Source organism: Manduca sexta, unplaced genomic scaffold (assembly GCF_014839805.1).
Source record: "Manduca sexta isolate Smith_Timp_Sample1 unplaced genomic scaffold, JHU_Msex_v1.0 HiC_scaffold_1149, whole genome shotgun sequence".
Classification (NCBI taxonomy): Eukaryota; Metazoa; Arthropoda; class Insecta; order Lepidoptera; family Sphingidae; genus Manduca; species Manduca sexta.
Genome location: NW_023591985.1, coordinates 1 through 18,268, shown reverse-complemented (window position 1 = coordinate 18,268; position 18,268 = coordinate 1). Strand labels below are relative to the sequence as shown.

The following is an 18,268-nucleotide window of genomic DNA, read 5'->3' as shown; positions in this document are numbered from 1 at the left end:
TAAATCATGGGCAATAGTACATTGTTCCATGTACCCTAGAGTTACGAAACTTCCGACCTTGTTTGTCCAAGGAAAGATACGACGATAAATAATCTGCAGCGAGTATTCGATGCCTAATGGCGCGTACGTGCAACACATGATTTATAACACAAAACAAATAATTAAAACTTAGAGTTACGAAATTCAAAAAAGCCACGTGTTTGAGAGATAATGTTTATTAATAACAATGCGATTATAATTTGTATAAAAGCGTTGTGGTGGCCACTTCTAATCATTCTGTTGTGAATCTTCAGTAGAACAATTCAAACATGTCTACCTTCGCCTTCCTTCTCCTCTGCGTGCAGGCTTGCCTTATCCACGTGAGTATACAGTACATATTTTTAATTAATAAAAAAACACATGAAATTCTATTCTTAGTAGTTAATATAGGCATCTACGTATTTATAAATAATCTTGTTTCTCGTTCCAGAATGCGTACAGCGCATGCCTTGGCACTGGCTACTATGGCGCCGGTCTCGGCTACGGCTACGGCGGTCTCGGTTGTGGAGGATGCGGTGTAGGCGGCATTGGTTACGCCGGTTTGGGTTATGATGGCTTCGGTTACGGCGGACTTGGCTACGGCGGCCTTGGTTATGGCGGTTGGGGCTATGGTGTCGGTTACGACGGTGTTGGTGCTGGTTACGGTGGTGCCGGTGTTGGTAACGTAGCTGTGGCCGGCGAGCTGCCCGTGGCTGGTACCACCGCCGTCGCCGGTCAGGTGCCCATCATCGGCGCTGTCGGTTTCGCCGGTGACGCTCTCGCCGCTGGCACCGTCTCTATCGCCGGACGTTGCGGTTGTGGCTGCGGAGGACCCTACGTCTACTGATTATAATAGACGAAAATTTCATTCGTAATACCACAATGTATTGACGAGCCAATACAATAAGAAATGAAAAAAAAAATGTAGTTTCCTTTATATTTTATTATTTCACACCTGATATGATATTACGTCTTCCTGTATTTCTATTATATTTAAATTTTTGTAGGTCAAGAATGCTGCAAGAATCACGAAGAACGAGTCACAACACGTATTACTTAGGCTTTAGCAAGCTGTCAATATTACTGCGTTATGTATAATAATTGTGAAACGGACAGGATCCGTCATCTTCATAGCCGCCGTAATCCAATGCCCAAACTTGATTTCATATGGATCTAAGCGCATCGAGTAAATTCACACTTTTTTGTATGCGCAGGAATTTAGCTCGAGGCGCCGCCGCATATACCTACTTAGTAACGTAGCTGGATTTATAGTAAATCGATAATGCGGTTTTGCCTGCAGCTTCGAAGGCGTGAAAAAGTTTTTCTGGCATAAATATTTTCCCAGTATTAAAAGTAGCACTAAGGATTAATGTAGCTTCCTATTATTGAAAAAAAACGCGCCTTTAAATAAACAAACTCTTGAGTTTTATAATATATTAACCAGCGTTTTCTTACGGCACCGCCCGCGTAAAAATGGTTTAAAAAGCCCCGTTTTATATTTTTTTGGGATAGAAAGTAGCGTATCTCCTTTCCAGTCTCTCAAACTATCTCCATACCAAATTTAACCAAAATCTGTTGTGTAGTTTTAGAGTTTATTGCGTTCAGACAGGCCGATAGATGCGACGGGGACTTTGTTTCGAAATATAATTTTTCGAACTTTTAAGACGGACAATTCTATCATACTTGGTTGTTACTAAACTTTAACCGTTTACGCAACGCACGCGCAGGAACCTCTGAGGAATAAATGTTTCCCGTGTTTGTAACTTTTTTTTATTGATTTTGCGCTGCAATTGGTTATAGCGTGGCCTATAGCTTACCTCGATAAATGGTCTATCCAACCAGAAGTTCCAGAGAATAGTGCCCTCAAACAAAAAAAAATCTCGTCAGCTTTATATAATAGTATAAATAGATATGGATTTAATGCGACCCGATTCTAATACAGTTCGACGTGCGTAGTGTACGCAGTGCATGACGAACGTTGATAAATTAGGTCACATACGTTAAAAAAAATCAATTTGCTGCCCATTAGTCCAACCACTTGTACCCAATATAATATAAAGTGTAAGCCAATGATCTTTCTCAATAATAAAGAGGTGGATAATATTAAAACACGCAAACTCAGTGCAACAAGATATCCCAGTGCCTCTCCGTATGTGCCGATGAAGTCCACCGCGGGTTTTGGTCGGTATGCTGGTGTAGGGCATATACAGGGCCTTGGTCCAATGCTCGCTCGTATGATGCAATACTCCTAAGTGTTGACATTGGGCCGTAAGACCGGTAAATGAACCGACATAGCCGTTCCATTCACCCCTAGGTGGCAGGTAGCCATAATGCGGTTTTTCCCCGAGAAAATCGAGTCAATACTAACATAACAATTCACGCACTTCATAATACAAAGTTCATAAAATTATAAACTTCTGTTTATTTCGTCTTTCAGGGGTTCAAAATAATTAAATTAAAGGGAAAATAGTACACAATCATTTATTATAAATACAAAATTTTGAATTGCGGGCTGAGGAAAGTTTTATTATGAAATTCTAATTAGGGTTTCCTGTATGTACATCACATTTTACAGGCCTTTCAGTTTAAAGTTATGTATATTTTTAATGATTTATATTATAATAATAATATCAGCCCTGTATTATATACCTACTATCCCAATGCTGGGCACGGGCCTCCTCTACTATTAAGATCAATTAGGCCTTAGTCCAACACGCTAGCCTATTGCGGATTAGTAGCCTTCCCACATCCTCAAAATTCCTACATAGAAATTGTCAGGTATGTACGTTTGCCCGGGATGTTTTTCTTCACCGTTAAAGTAAGCGATAATTCACAAAAAATTCACACATAATTTAGAAACGTCTGGTGTGAGTCCTTGGATTTTAAACATGCGGATATTGGTCTTTGTATTCCATTCCATAGTCAATTATTGTCTAGGCTATCGTCGCATTTAATAATTAAGGGCCTGCTTAAATGACATAATAATATAAAATCTTTATTTTAGTAAAAAAGTTTGTTGGAGATTTTTTGATAGATGATTTAAAGTTTGGAATATGTTCTGCTACTTAAACTATGCCAGTATTTTTCTAAATAAATTCTCACCTTTCAAATACTTACAGATAAGTATGATAGTATTTAAAAGGCCTGAGCTCTCTTTATAAAATTGCATAGAAATAATGTTTGGTAAACCCATACATATTACTTTTCTACATAAAAATAATAAATTTATAAATAATTAAATTAATAAAACCAGTCGTGTGTTCCCATTGTTTATTCGTTACACTTTGTTATATGTTGTTGTTTGGTCATTAAGATGCCTTTGTACTCATTTTGGAAGTTTCAGTACAAGGCACCGCATCCGCAGCCGCAGCCTCGAGCGCCGTAGCCGAGTCCGAGTCCGTAGCCACCGAATCCAGCGCCGTAACCGAAACCAGCGCCGATGGGACCCTCACCGGTGATACCGACGGCGCCGTCACCACAACCGTACGAGACAGCGCCAGCACCGGCGGTGGGGAACACACCGTCCACAGCCACGGTACCCAGGAAGGGCAGGTTTCCGCCGACAGCCACAGCACCCTCGTACACGTTCTCAGAAGCCACAGCGAGACCGACAGGGGCAATGGCAGAACCAGTAGAGACGCCGAGACCGCCTCCATAGGCAGCTCCGAGGCCAGTGCCATAGCCGAGGCCGCCGTAGCCTAGACCACCGTAGCCTAGGCCACCACAGCCTACACCGCCATAGCCTAAACCGCCGTAGCCGAAACCATCGTAACCCAGTCCGGCGTAGCCCAGACCCCCGTACCCCAAGCCAAAGCCTCCGAGACAGCTGCTTACAGCACTCTAGAGCGCAAAAAAATATGTGTTTTATTTTACGGCATTTAGATTTAAACAATAAAAAATATTAATGTTCTAGGACAGAATAATATTATGACTTTTAATAATTTTTATCCACATCAAATATTTAAAATAAGATTTAAAATTATACATACATAAATGAGTTAATAGATTTGCCATCACAAAATTACAATGTTTACTGTTCTTACCTGGACCAAGAGAGCGGAAGCGCAGAAGACGAGCACAGCTTTAGCGGTCATGTTTGTGTACTGATGATGTTCCTCCGGAAGCGGCAACCAGAATGTCTCTATTGCGTCTTCATGCAGTTATATATTAAATCATGAGCAATATAGTGTATTGTTCCATGTACCCTAGTGTTACGAAACTTCTGACCTTGTTTGTCCATTGAAAGATACGACGATAAATAATCGAGTATTCGATGTCTAATGGCGCGTACGTGCAACACATGATTTATAACAAAAAACAAATAACTAAAACTTATAATTACGAAATTTAAAAAAGCCACGTGTTTGAGAGATAATGTTTATTAATAACAATGCGGTTATAGTTTGTATAAAAGCGTTGTGGTGGTCAATTATAATCATTCTGTTGTGAATCTTCAGTAGAACAATTCAAACATGTCTACCTTTGCCTTCATTCTCCTCTGCGTGCAGGCCTGCCTCATCCACGTGAGTATACAGTACATATTATTAATTAATAATTAATAAAAATAAAACACATGAAATACTATTCTTAGTAGTTAATATAGGCATCTACGTATTTATAAATAATCTTGTTTCTCGTTCCAGAATGCGTACAGCGCATGCCTTGGCACTGGCTACTATGGCGCCGGTCTCGGCTACGGCTACGGCGGTCTCGGTTGTGGAGGATGCGGTGTAGGCGGCATTGGTTACGCCGGTTTGGGTTATGATGGCTTCGGTTACGGCGGACTTGGCTACGGCGGCCTTGGTTATGGCGGTTGGGGCTATGGTGTCGGTTACGACGGTATTGGTGCTGGTTACGGTGGTGCCGGTGTTGGCAACGTAGCTGTGGCCGGTGAGCTGCCCGTGGCTGGTACTACCGCCGTCGCTGGTCAGGTGCCCATCATCGGCGCTGTCGGTTTCGCCGGTGACGCTCTTGCCGCTGGTTCTGTCTCCATCGCCGGTCGTTGCGGCTGTGGCTGCGGAGGACCCTATGTCTACTGAAGACAATAGTCGACAAATGAAATTGTAATTACTACAATGAATTAAAAAAACAAAATAAACAAAAAATACATCATTTTGTAGTTTCCTTTAAATTCAATTATTTTAAATTGAATACGATAAATACGCCATTGTACAGTTTTCTCTTAATTTAAAATATAGCACGAATGGTTTTAAATATGTGTAGGTACATGAATGGCAAAATAAGGATTAACGAACAACAGATATTAGGCTGTAGCAAGCTGACAATATTTTGTGAATCATTTTCAATAAAGGAGTAGTTTTTTATAATGGTGTTACGCGATACCTCAGTTGTATGTAAATCCATTTCACAAATTGTTTGTGTTGTGTTTATTGTAGCTTAATAGTGTTCCCATATAAAATTATTTGGGTTTGTATCTTCGACTTCGAAGGAATTTGTCAAAATTACATGTAGGAACACAAAGTAGCTAACTATGATCAAGGATATTCTGTACCTAACTGGTCTTGACCTATAAATTATTAGAAAAGAACTTTTGATGACAGAGCACGATCGTGTTGACTGGGTTATAAATGTATCAACGATGTTTTCTGTTGGGTTGTGTTGGCTCTATTTCTTACTAAAACTAGAAACTTTTAACGATAAATTAAACTGAATTCAAAAACCTTTAAAATCCAAAAAAATATTTAGAACTGTACGGGTGGATTTTTGGGAATCCCCATTAAGGGCAGCTACCTTAACCGCTAAAGCCATAAAAACTTTCTTCGAATCTGTCCATATTTTTTTAGTAGAATATCGGTATTCATAGAATTTATTAGAAATGTACAGTCAGCAAGGAAATGAGCAATCTATGCAATAACTTTTATTGATGTCAAAAATCCATCCTGTATATTAGTTACTAATTTTGGAGTCGGTGCCTTGTTGAAATTGCTAGCTAACCTACATAAATATACGAATATATTATACCTCGTAATAATGACAATGTAAATATAATATATTATTGTATTATATATAATAGCAGCGGTAGCCTAGTTACTTGTGGAACGGACTGCCGAGACGAATGTTCGCAGGTTCAAATCCTAAAGGCACACACCTCTGACTTTTCTAAAAAAATTATGTGGGTATTCATTGTGAATTATCGCTTGCTTTAACGGTGAAGGAAAACATCGTGAGGAAACCTGCAAACTTGAAAAGTTCTCTAAAAGAATTTTGAAGGTCTGTAAAGCCTACCAATCCGCACTAAGGCCTAATCCCTCTCAGTAGTAGAGGAGGCCCGTGCCCAATAGTGTGACATTATATAATACAGGGTTGATATTATTCTATTATTATTATATTATAACAACATTAAGTATATTATGCAATATTGTGAGCAACGGAGTGACGTAAATTGAAAGTTGTTATTATAAAAATCTTGTTAGACTTTCCTTCATATCTGATTTTTCAGGCCTTTCATTTTAAAGTCGTGTACATTAAATTAGCAGTTGTTAGCGGCTTCGTTCGCGTGAATAGCTTTTCCCAATACAAAGGTCCCTGAATAAATGTATTGATCTATAGCACTATGTATTTAAAATATTCGATTTAAATCTTCTATTATTTCCTACGCGTAAAATTTACCGAGTTAAAAAGCCCATGTATGATTCCCAGTTTATATCCATAGATTTTCCCGAACATCCGTATGTATAATAGAAGTTAGATAAGATGATCTGTTTAAATCTGCCTATATTACATACGTTCTAGGCAATGCTCGCGGCTTCGCCCGCCATAAAATCATTTCCTGCTGCAAAAGTCCCGAAAACATAGCGATCCAAAGCGTCATTTATACGGCGCTATCGCCATCTATTAAAATAATCTGATTAAAATGTCACATGGGTGCAAATTACCGGAACAAACAGTAGTCTACGTATTAATCAGGACATGGTCTATCCGTGTGCAAAATTTTCCAAAGCTGGTTTTGCATTTACTTCTGACAAACATCGAACCGTCGAACATCCAAACATTTTCACAAACCTTTGCATAATATTACTTACATTATAAAATCTTGCTTTTAGTAAAAAAAAAATAGTTCCTCACCAATGGAAAATTTAGAGATGTTAACATTTTATTTTATATTTTAAAATAATAAGTTTTTAAATATTTAAATTATTAAAACCAAAGACGTGCATTTCTATCGTTTATTCGTTGTACTTTGCTGAATATGTCGTTTGGTCATTACCATTCTTTTGAAATAAGTTTTGAAGTTTCAGTACAAGGCACCGCATCCGCAGCCGCAGCCTCGAGCGCCGTAGCCGAGTCCGAGTCCGTAGCCACCGAATCCAGCGCCGTAACCGAAACCAGCGCCGATAGGACCCTCACCGGTGATACCGACGGCGCCGTCACCACAACCGTACGAGACGGCGCCTGCACCGGCGGTGGGGAACACGCCGTCCACAGCCACGGTACCCAGGAAGGGCAGGTTTCCGCCGACAGCCACAGCACCCTCGTACACGTTCTCGGAAGCCACAGCGAGACCGACAGGGGCAATGGCGGAACCAGTAGAGACGCCAAGACCACCTCCATAGGCAGCTCCGAGGCCAGTGCCGTAGCCGAGGCCACCGTAACCTAGGCCACCACAGCCTAGACCGCCATAGCCTAGACCGCCGTAGCCATAACCATCGTAACCCAGTCCGGCGTAGCCCAGACCACCGTAGCCCAAGCCAAAGCCTCCGAGACAGCTGCTTACAGCACTCTAGAGCGCAAAAAAATATGTGTTTTATTTTACGGCATTTAGATTTAAACAATAAAAAATATTAATGTTCTAGGACAGAATAACATTATGACTTTTAATAATTTTTATCCACATCAAATATTTAAAATAAGATTTAAAATTATACATACATAAATGAGTTAATAGATTTGCCATCACAAAATTACAATGCTTACTGTTCTTACCTGAACCAAGAGAGCGGAAGCGCAGAAGACGAGCACAGCTTTAGCGGACATGTTTGTGTACTGATGATGTTCCTCCGGAAGCAGCAACCAGAATGAATTTTTTTTTCTTCATGCAGTTATATATTAAATCATGAGCAATAGAGTGCATTGTCTCATGTCCCCTAGAGTTACGAAACTTCCGACCTTGTTCGTCCATTGAAAGATACGACGATAAATAATCTGCAGCGAGTATTCGATGCCTAATGGCGCGTACGTGCAACACATGATTTATAACACAAAATTAATAACTAAAACTTAGAGTTACGAAATTTATAAAAAACCACGTGTTTGAGAGATAATGTTTATTAATAACAATGCGGTTATAGTTTGTATAAAAGCGTTGTGGTTGTCACTATAATCATTCTGTTGTGAATCTTCAGTAGAACAATTCAAACATGTCTACCTTCGCTTTCCTTCTCCTCTGCGTGCAGGCCTGCCTCATCCACGTGAGTATAAATTGCATTGTGCTAATTAGATTCATAAATTATAATAAAATATATTAAAGTATTATAAAAAATAAACATATGTACCTACATATTTATAAATAATCTTGTTTCTCGTTCCAGAATGCGTACAGCGCATGCCTTGGCACTGGCTACTATGGCGCCGGTCTCGGCTACGGCTACGGCGGTCTCGGTTGTGGAGGATGCGGTCTAGGCGGCATTGGTTACGACAGTTTGGGTTATGATGGCTTCGGTTACGGCGGACTTGGCTACGGCGGCCTTGGTTATGGCGGTTGGGGCTATGGTGTCGGTTACGACGGTATTGGTGCTGGTTACGGCGGTGCCGGTGTTGGTAACGTAGCTGTGGCCGGTGAGCTGCCCGTGGCTGGTACTACCGCCGTCGCTGGTCAGGTGCCCATCATCGGCGCTGTCGGTTTCGCCGGTGACGCTCTCGCCGCTGGTTCTGTCTCCATTGCCGGTCGTTGCGGCTGTGGTTGCGGAGGACCCTATCTCTACTGAAGATAATAGTCGACAAATGAAATTGTAATTACTACAATGAATTAACAAACGGAAATATACAAAAAATACACCATTTTGTAGTTTCCTTTAAATTAAATTATTTTACACTGAATACGCTAAATGCGTCATTGTACATTTTTCTTTTAATTTAAGATACAGAACAAATGGTTTTAAATATTTGTAGGAACATGAATGTCAAAATAAGGATTAACGAACAACAGGAATTAGACTGTGCTACAGTCTAAGCTGACAATATTTTATGAATCATTTTCAATAAAAGGAGTTTTTATATTGGTCTTTCGCAATATCGCCACCAGTTATAAATCGATTTCAAAAATTCTGTTTGTATTGTGTTTTGCATAGCTCCATTGTGTTCCCATATAAATTTATTTGGGTTTGAATTTTCGATTTCGAAGGTACAGCAAGGAATTTGTCACTACACAGGAAATAAATATGGGATAAGATATTGTTTATTTTATAACAGTTCTAAATGAGGTAGGTAGCTGACTATGATCAAGGATATTCTGTACCTAACTGGTCATGACCTATAAATGATTAGGCAAGAACTTTTGATGATAGAGCACGAGCGTGTTGATTGGGTTATAAATGTATCAATGATGTTTTCTGTTGGGTTCTGTTGTCTCTATTTCTTATTAAAACTAGAAACTTCTAAGCGATAAATCAAACTGAATTCGAAAACCACTAAAATCAAAAAAAATATTTAGAACTGTACAGGGTGGATTTTTGAGATTTCCCAGTAAGGGCAGCTAACTTAAGCGCTAAAGCCATAAAAAACTTTCTTCGAATCTGTCCATGTTTTTTTTAGTAGAATATCGGTATTCATAGAATTTATTAGAAATGTACAGTCAGCAAGGAAATGAGCACTCTATTCAATAAGTTTTATTGATGTCAAAAATCCTTTCTGTATACGAGTTTCTAATTTTATTTTGGTGTCGTTGCCTTATTAAAATTGCTAGCTAACCTACGTAAATACACGAATATATTATACATCGTAATAATAACAATGTAAATATAATATATTATTGTATTATATTATATTAACTCATTATTATGCAATATTGTGAGCAACGCAGTGAGTTAAATTGCAAGGTGTTAATATAAAACTCTAGTTGGACTTTCCTTCATATCTGATTTTTCGACCTTTAATTTTAAAGTCGTTTATATTAAACTAGGAGTTGTTGGCGGCTTCGCTCACGTGAATAGCTTTTCCCCAATACAAAGGTGCTTGAATAAATGTAGTGATCTATAGCACCATGTATTTAAAATATCAGATTTAAATCTTCTATTATGTCCTACGCGAAAAATTCACCGAATTAAAATGCCCATGCCATGCCCATTCCCAGTTTAGATCTATAAATTTTCACAAACATCCGTATTTATAATAAAAGTTAGATAAGATGATCTGTTACAAGCTGCCTATATTACATACGTACTAGATGCTCGCGGCTTCGCCCGCCATAAAATCATTTCCTGCTGCAAAAGTCCCGAAAACATAGCGATCCAAAGCGTCATTTATACGGCGCTATCGCCATCTATTAAAATAATCTGATTAAATTGTCACATGGGTGCAAATTACCGGAACAAACAGTAGTCTACGTATTAATCAGGACATGGTCTATCCGTGTGCAAAATTTCATCCAAAGCTGGTTTTGCATTTACTTCTGACAAACATCGAACCGTCGAACATCCAAACATTTTCACAAACCTTTGCATAATATTACTTATATTATAAAATCTTGCTTTTAGTAAAAAATAGTTCCTAACCAATGGAAAATTTAGAGACGTTAACGTTTTATTTCATATTTTAAAATAATAAGTTTATAAATATGTAAGTTAATAAAACCAAAGACGTGCATTTCTATCGTTTATTCGTAGTACTTTGCTGAATATGTTGTTTGGTCATTACCATTCTTTTGAAATAAGTTTGGAAGTTTCAGTACAAGGCACCGCACCCGCAGCCGCAGCCTCGAGCGCCGTAGCCGAGTCCGAGTCCGTAGCCACCGAATCCAGCGCCGTAACCGAAACCAGTGCCGATGGGACCCTCACCGGTGATACCGACGGCGCCGTCACCACAACCGTACGAGACAGCGCCAGCACCGGCGGTGGGGAACACGCCGTCCACAGCCACGGTACCCAGGAATGGCAGGTTTCCGCCGACAGCCACAGCACCCTCGTACACGTTCTCAGAAGCCACAGCGAGACCGACAGGGGCAATAGCAGAGCCAGTAGAGACGCCGAGACCGCCTCCATAGGCAGCTCCGAGGCCAGTGCCATAGCCGAGGCCGCCGTAGCCTAGACCACCGTAGCCTAGGCCACCACAGCCTACACCGCCATAGCCTAAACCGCCGTAGCCGAAACCATCGTAACCCAGTCCGGCGTAGCCCAGACCACCGTAGCCCAAGCCAAAGCCTCCGAGACAGCTGCTTACAGCACTCTAGAGCGCAAAAAAATATGTGTTTTATTTTACGGCATTTAGATTTAAACAATAAAAAATATTAATGTTCTAGGACAGAACATTATGACTTTTAATAATTTTTATCCACATCAAATATTTAAAATAAGATTTAAAATTATACATACATAAATGAGTTAATAGATTTGCCATCACAAAATTACAATGTTTACTGTTCTTACCTGGACCAAGAGAGCGGAAGCGCGAAGACAACACAACTTTAGCGGTCATGTTTGTGTACTGATGATGTTCCTCCGGAAGCGGCAACCAGAATGTCTCTATTGCGTCTTCATGCAGTTATATATTAAATCATGAGCAATAGAGTGCATTGTTCCATGTACCCTAGTGTTACGAAACTTCTGACCTTGTTTGTCCATTGAAAGATACGACGATAAATAATCGAGTATTCGATGTCTAATGGCGCGTACGTGCAACACATGATTTATAACAAAAAACAAATAACTAAAACTTAGAATTACGAAATTTAAAAAAGCCACGTGTTTGAGAGATAATGTTTATTAATAACAATGCGGTTATAGTTTGTATAAAAGCGTTGTGGTGGTCACTTATAATCATTCTGTTGTGAATCTTCAGTAGAACAATTCAAACATGTCTACCTTTGCCTTCATTCTCCTCTGCGTGCAGGCCTGCCTCATCCACGTGAGTATACAGTACATATTATTAATTAATAATTAATAAAAATAAAACACATGAAATACTATTCTTAGTAGTTAATATAGGCATCTACGTATTTATAAATAATCTTGTTTCTCGTTCCAGAATGCGTACAGCGCATGCCTTGGCACTGGCTACTATGGCGCCGGTCTCGGCTACGGCTACGGCGGTCTCGGTTGTGGAGGATGCGGTGTAGGCGGCATTGGTTACGCCGGTTTGGGTTATGATGGCTTCGGTTACGGCGGACTTGGCTACGGCGGCCTTGGTTACGGCGGCCTTGGTTATGGCGGTTGGGGCTATGGTGTCGGTTACGACGGTATTGGTGCTGGTTACGGTGGTGCCGGTGTTGGTAACGTGGCTGTGGCTGGTGAGCTGCCCGTGGCTGGTACTACCGCCGTCGCCGGTCAGGTGCCAATCATCGGCGCTGTCGGTTTCGCCGGTGACGCTCTCGCCACTAGTTCTGTCTCCATCGCTGGTCGTTGCGGCTGTGGCTGCGGAGGACCCTATGTCTACTGAAGATAATAGACGACAAATGAAATTGTAATTACTACAATGAATTAACAAACCGAAATATACAAAAAATTACATCATTTTGTAGTTTCCTTTAAATTAAATTATTTTAAATTGAATACGATAACTATGCCATTTTAGAGTTTTCTCTGTTAATTTAAGATATAGCACGAATGGTTTTAAATATTTGTAGGCACATGAAAGTCAAAATGAGGATTAACGAACAACAGGTAGACTGTAGCAAGCTGACAATGTTTTGTGAATCATTTTCAATAAAGGAGTAGTTTTTTATAATGGTGTTACGCGATACCTCAGTTGTATGTAAATCCATTTCACAAATTGTTTGTGTTGTATTTTGCATAGCTTCATTGTGTTCCCTTATAAACTTATTTAGGTTTGAATCAATTCCAAGGTACAGCAAGGAATTCATCAAAATTACACAGGAAATGTTCATATGAGATGAGTTATTGTTTGTTTTATAACAGTTATCAATGAGGTAGGTAGCTAACTATAATCAAGGATATTCTCTACCTAACTTTTGATGACAGAGCACGACCACCGTGTTGATTGGGTTATCATGTATCAATTTTGTTTACTGTTAGGTTCTGTTGGCTCTATTTGGGGCCGTTCAAGTATTACGTAACGCAATTTGGGAGAGGGGGGGTCTTCTAAAATGTTACGTAGCGTTACAGGGGCGGGAGGGCGGTTCAAAAATCTTCAAAATTGCGTTAAGTAATACTTCAACGGCCCCTTTCTTACTAAAACTAGAAACTTCTTAACGTTAAATCAAACTGAATTCGAAAAGACTAAAATCCAAAAAAAAAATATTTAGAACTGTACAGAGTGGATTTTTGGGAATCCCCAGTAAGGGCAGCTACCTTAACCGCTAAAGCCATAAAAAACTTTCTTCGAATCTGTCCATATTTTTAGTAGAATATCGGTATTCATAGAATTTATTAGAAATTTTCAGTCAACAAGGAAATGAGCAATCTATGCAATAACTTTTATTGATGTCAAAAATCCATCCTGTATATTAGTTACTAATTTTGGAGTCGGTGCCTTGTTGAAATTGCTAGCTAACCTACATAAATATACGAATATATTATACCTCGTAATAATGACAATGTAAATATAATATATTATTGTATTATATGGGTGAATTTCAACAGGTCCATAAAAATCTTCATTTCCGTGGACTTTTTTATCTTTTAAGTTGTTTAAAAAATATTTCGAGTTTATCAAAGTTTTTTGATAATGTATGTATTATTGCTTAATATCCAGCAGAAAACTTAAAAAACTAACGAGATATACCAGATTAAAAATTTGGTGCCACGGCGATGAAACATGCGTGCACGGATATGAAACAAGCGTCCACAGCAATGAAAAGTCTGTGCCATGGGAATGAAAGAACCAATCCACGGAAATCTCGTCGCTTTTGTTCGGCCAATCTTTTCCACTCCTTACTCTCCTCTTCAGATAATTTTGGCTTAGGCATCTTGGCATCCTAAAATAAACAAATCATTATTAAAATCAGACTCTTGTATGTGTGTGTGTGTGTGGACGAGTGTTTGCGCATGTGTGTGAGTGTATATACGTGTGATGGAGTACCAAATGTTACGTCATTTTGTATGTTTAGTTGACTGTAGGTAAAAAACTCAAAGTCTATCTTTAAGCTTTTATCGTATTGCATAGGGTAAACTTAACGAGTTCTGTACTGTCAGTTTTCTATACTAGCTATATAGGTAAGATGTTTTCTTTGCCTAATTATATGTTGGCGATGAAAACATAAGTCACGGTAATGAAACTAAATTGTGTTACTAGGCATGGCAATGAAAAATTTCATTGCAGTGTCTTTTTCATTGCCATAGCAAATTTTGGCCACGGAAACCGTGGCAATGAAGGCACGGCGATGAAAATCAAGGCAAAAATGTAACATAACAAAAAAACGATTAATTATTCGAAGTAATAAACACTTCACAAATAAACATAAGAGAAACGGCGTTCTATCGAATGCTTAATCCAGAGGACAAACTTTTTCAAATAGAAGTTATACCTATCCACGGCGATGAAATAAAAAATGTCCAGTAATATACAAACGGAATACTTACATTTATTGCTCGAAAACGCAAGCATGTGCGTACCTACATCCTTTCACGTCGAGCACTTAGGCGGCACTATATACAATGTTTAGCGCACAGCGAGGGTGGACGCATATCGTTAGATAAAACGATATTCTTAAATATGTTTAGACAACGGCGATGAAAGGTAGTTCTAGGACAAATGCATTTTTATTAACCATTCGTTGTATTATTTAAGTATTTGAATAAATGTATTCCGTAACAATACTTTAACTATTCACGTATCAAAAAAAATCGATTTTAATATAAATACCCAATAGATTTTTATCAATGAGATATAAAATACATCAAGGTTACGTGTGGACAAACACGGCAATGAAAGATTTCGAGATTTAACTTTTTTTTTGAAGTACCTGCTAATCCTATTAATAAAATATTTTGTGCTACACATAGATTACTATTTCACCTAATCAGAAAAAAATGCTAGAAAATTTTATCTATGTTTTTTATTACCGATTTCATCGATTTCACGCAATTTTTGGTCTCGGGAAATTCACCCATATACAATAGCAGCGGTAGCCTAGGTAGTTGTGGAACGGACTGCCGAGACGAATGTCCGCAGGTTCAAATCATAAAGGCACACACCTCTGACTTTTCTAAAAAAATTACGTGGGTATTCATTGTGAATTATCGCTTGCTTTAACGGTGAAGGAAAACATCGTGAAGAAACCTGCAAACTTGAAAAGCTCTCTATAAGAATTTTGAAGGTCTGTAAAGTCTACCGATCCGCACTAGACCAGCGTGGTGGACTAAGGCCTAATCCCTCCCAATAGTAGAGGAGGCCCGTGCCCAGTAGTGTGACATTATATAATACAGGGTTGATATTATTCTATTATTATTATATTATAAAAACATTAAGTATATTATGCAATATTGTGTGCAACGGAGTGACATAAATTGAAAGATATTATTATAAAAATCTAGTTAGACTTTCCTTCATATCTGATTTTTCAGGCTTTTCATTTTAAAGTTGTGTATATTAAACCAGGGAGTTGCTAGCGGCTTCTTTCGCGTGAATAGCTTTTCCCAATACAAAGGTCCCTGAATAAATGTACTGATCTATAGCACTATGTATTTAAAATATCAGATTTAAATCTTCTATTATTTTCTACGCGTAAATTACCGAGTTAAAAAGCCCATGTATGATTCCCAGTTCACATCCATTGATTTTCCCAAACATTCGTACGTATAATAAAAGTTAGATAAGATGATCTATTACAACCTGCCTATATTACATACGTTCTAGGTAATGCTCGCGGCTTCGCCCGCCTTAAATCTTTCCCGCTGCAAAGTTCCGAAAACATAGCGATCCAAAGCGTCATTTATACGGCGCTATCGCCATCTATTAAAGTAATCTGATTAAAATGTCATCTAATTTCGCATGAGAGCAAATTAACGGAATAAACAGTAGCCTACGTATTAATCCAGGACATGGTTTATCCGTGTGCAAAATTTCATCCAAAGCTGGTTTTGCATTTATTTCCGACAAACATCGAACCGTCGAAGAACCAAACATATTCACAAACCTTTGCATAATATTACTTATATTATAAAACCTTGCTTTTAGTAAGAAAAAATAGTTCCTAATCAATGGAAAATTTAGAGACGTTAACATTTTATTTCTTATTTTAAAATAATAAGTTTATAAATATTTAAATTAATAAAACCAAAGACGTGCATTTCTATCGTTTATTCGTTGCACTTTGTTCAATATGTCGTTTGGTCATTAAGATTCTTTCGTACTGCTTGGAAGTTTCAGTACAAGGCACCGCATCCGCAGCCGCAGCCTCGAGCGCCGTAGCCGAGTCCGAGTCCGTAGCCACCGAATCCAGCGCCGTAACCGACACCAGCGCCGATGGGACCCTCACCGGTGATACCGACGGCGCCGTCACCACAACCGTACGAGACAGCGCCAGCACCGGCGGTGGGGAACACGCCGTCCACAGCCACGGTACCCAGGAATGGCAGGTTTCCGCCGACAGCCACAGCACCCTCGTACACGTTCTCAGAAGCCACAGCGAGACCGACAGGGGCAATAGCAGAGCCAGTAGAGACGCCGAGACCGCCTCCATAGGCAGCTCCGAGGCCAGTGCCGTAGCCGAGGCCGCCGTAGCCTAGACCACCGTAGCCTAGGCCACCACAGCCTACACCGCCATAGCCTAAACCGCCGTAGCCGAAACCATCGTAACCCAGTCCGGCGTAGCCCAGACCCCCGTAGCCCAAGCCAAAGCCTCCGATACAACTGCTTACAGCGCTCTAGAAAGTAACAAATAGATGTGTTAAAATAAATGTTTAAATGAGTCAATTCATTCGACATTACAAAATTGCAATGCTTACTGTTCTTACCTGAACCAAGAGAGCGGAAGCGCAGAATACGAGCACAGCTTTAGCGGACATGTTTGTGTACTGATAATGTTCCTCCGGAAGTAGCAACCAGAATGACTCTCTTGCGTCTTCATGCAGTTATATATTAAATGATCTGGATAAAGTGCATTGTCTCATGTCCCCTAGAGTTACGAAACTTCCGACCTTGTTTGTCCATTGAAAGATACGACGATAAATAATCTGCACCGAGTATTCGATTTCTAATGGCGCGTACGTGCAACACATGATTTATAACACAAAACAAATAACTAAAACTTAGAGTTACGAAATAAAAGAAGTCACGTGTTTCAGAGATAGTGTTTACTACTGTCATTAAACAAAGAGGAAACTTTTGTATAAAAGCGCTGTGGTGGTCACTTATAATCATTCTCCAGCAGCTCTTCAGTAGGACAAATCAAACATGTCTACCTTTGCCTTCCTTCTCATTTGCGTGCAGGCTTGCCTTATCCACGTAAGTGAAATTTACGCATGTAACAATTAATTTATTTAATAGTAAGTTATTGGTTAAAGATTAATAATGTTATACATAAATTTAAATATCATTTAAATTTTTGTTCCAGAATGCGTACAGCGCGTGCCTTGGCGCTGGCTATTACGGTGCCGGTCTTGGCTACGGCTACGGCGGCCTTGGCTACGGAGGATGCGGACTAGGCGACATCGGTTACGCCGGTCTTGGTTATGATGGATTCGGATATGGCGGACTTGGTTACGGCGGCCTTGGTTACGGCGGCTTGGGCTACGGCTATGACGGCATCGGAGCTGGTTACGGCGGTGCTGGCGTCGGCAACGTGGCCGTCGCCGGTGAACTGCCCGTGGCTGGTACCACCGCCGTCGCCGGACAGGTGCCCATCATCGGCGCCGTAGAGTTCGGCGGTACCGCGGCTGCTGCTGGTGCTGTCTCTATCGCGGGACGTTGCGGCTGCGGCTGTGGTGGACCCTACCTTTACTGATCATTGCAGAAACTGGGCAAACGAATAAATCAAACAAAACAAAAACTGGGCAAACGAATAAATCCTGTTACAAGCATTTATATCATTGTATTCGTTATTTAAAAACTTACCCCCTTATTCATAGACATTATTTATCTAAGGACGGATATTTGCTGTGATAACAAATCTGTTTCT

The 18,268-nt window shown here is 39.7% G+C and overlaps 8 protein-coding genes across 8 annotated transcripts; 5 read left to right on the top strand and 3 right to left on the bottom strand.

The window, feature by feature from the left end:
* Positions 1-285: 285 nt before the first annotated feature.
* On the top strand, positions 286-964 carry LOC115439803 (chorion class A protein PC292-like). The gene is made up of 2 exons (XM_037445063.1): positions 286-359; positions 470-964. Exons 1-2 carry the CDS (start codon positions 309-311, stop codon positions 863-865), a joined length of 447 nt encoding a protein of 148 aa, XP_037300960.1. The 5' UTR covers positions 286-308; the 3' UTR covers positions 866-964.
* A 2,316-nt stretch (positions 965-3,280) lies between these two features.
* LOC119191173 (chorion class B protein B.L1-like) lies at positions 3,281-4,162 on the bottom strand. Its single transcript, XM_037445066.1, has 2 exons — positions 4,062-4,162; positions 3,281-3,858 (listed from the first exon to the last, which is right to left on the bottom strand). Exons 1-2 carry the CDS (start codon positions 4,110-4,112, stop codon positions 3,358-3,360), a joined length of 552 nt encoding a protein of 183 aa, XP_037300963.1. The 5' UTR covers positions 4,113-4,162; the 3' UTR covers positions 3,281-3,357.
* A 274-nt stretch (positions 4,163-4,436) lies between these two features.
* Positions 4,437-5,130, top strand: LOC119191174 (chorion class A protein PC292-like). The gene is made up of 2 exons (XM_037445067.1): positions 4,437-4,541; positions 4,662-5,130. Exons 1-2 carry the CDS (start codon positions 4,491-4,493, stop codon positions 5,055-5,057), a joined length of 447 nt encoding a protein of 148 aa, XP_037300964.1. The 5' UTR covers positions 4,437-4,490; the 3' UTR covers positions 5,058-5,130.
* A 2,061-nt stretch (positions 5,131-7,191) lies between these two features.
* Positions 7,192-8,039, bottom strand: LOC115439737 (chorion class B protein M2410-like). The gene is made up of 2 exons (XM_037445073.1): positions 7,963-8,039; positions 7,192-7,759 (listed from the first exon to the last, which is right to left on the bottom strand). The coding sequence occupies exons 1-2, from the start codon at positions 8,011-8,013 to the stop codon at positions 7,274-7,276; spliced, it is 537 nt and encodes a 178-aa protein (XP_037300970.1). The 5' UTR covers positions 8,014-8,039; the 3' UTR covers positions 7,192-7,273.
* A 316-nt stretch (positions 8,040-8,355) lies between these two features.
* On the top strand, positions 8,356-9,036 carry LOC119191181 (chorion class CA protein ERA.1-like). Its single transcript, XM_037445075.1, has 2 exons — positions 8,356-8,447; positions 8,568-9,036. The coding sequence occupies exons 1-2, from the start codon at positions 8,397-8,399 to the stop codon at positions 8,961-8,963; spliced, it is 447 nt and encodes a 148-aa protein (XP_037300972.1). The 5' UTR covers positions 8,356-8,396; the 3' UTR covers positions 8,964-9,036.
* A 2,940-nt stretch (positions 9,037-11,976) lies between these two features.
* Positions 11,977-12,627, top strand: LOC119191171 (chorion class A protein PC292-like). The gene is made up of 2 exons (XM_037445064.1): positions 11,977-12,096; positions 12,217-12,627. The coding sequence occupies exons 1-2, from the start codon at positions 12,046-12,048 to the stop codon at positions 12,625-12,627; spliced, it is 462 nt and encodes a 153-aa protein (XP_037300961.1). The 5' UTR covers positions 11,977-12,045.
* Positions 12,628-16,440: 3,813 nt separating this feature from the next.
* On the bottom strand, positions 16,441-17,184 carry LOC119191172 (chorion class B protein M2410-like). Its single transcript, XM_037445065.1, has 2 exons — positions 17,106-17,184; positions 16,441-17,015 (listed from the first exon to the last, which is right to left on the bottom strand). The coding sequence occupies exons 1-2, from the start codon at positions 17,154-17,156 to the stop codon at positions 16,515-16,517; spliced, it is 552 nt and encodes a 183-aa protein (XP_037300962.1). The 5' UTR covers positions 17,157-17,184; the 3' UTR covers positions 16,441-16,514.
* A 332-nt stretch (positions 17,185-17,516) lies between these two features.
* LOC119191180 (chorion class CA protein ERA.1-like) lies at positions 17,517-18,174 on the top strand. Its single transcript, XM_037445074.1, has 2 exons — positions 17,517-17,595; positions 17,705-18,174. Exons 1-2 carry the CDS (start codon positions 17,545-17,547, stop codon positions 18,092-18,094), a joined length of 441 nt encoding a protein of 146 aa, XP_037300971.1. The 5' UTR covers positions 17,517-17,544; the 3' UTR covers positions 18,095-18,174.
* The last annotated feature ends 94 nt before the right edge of the window (positions 18,175-18,268 follow it).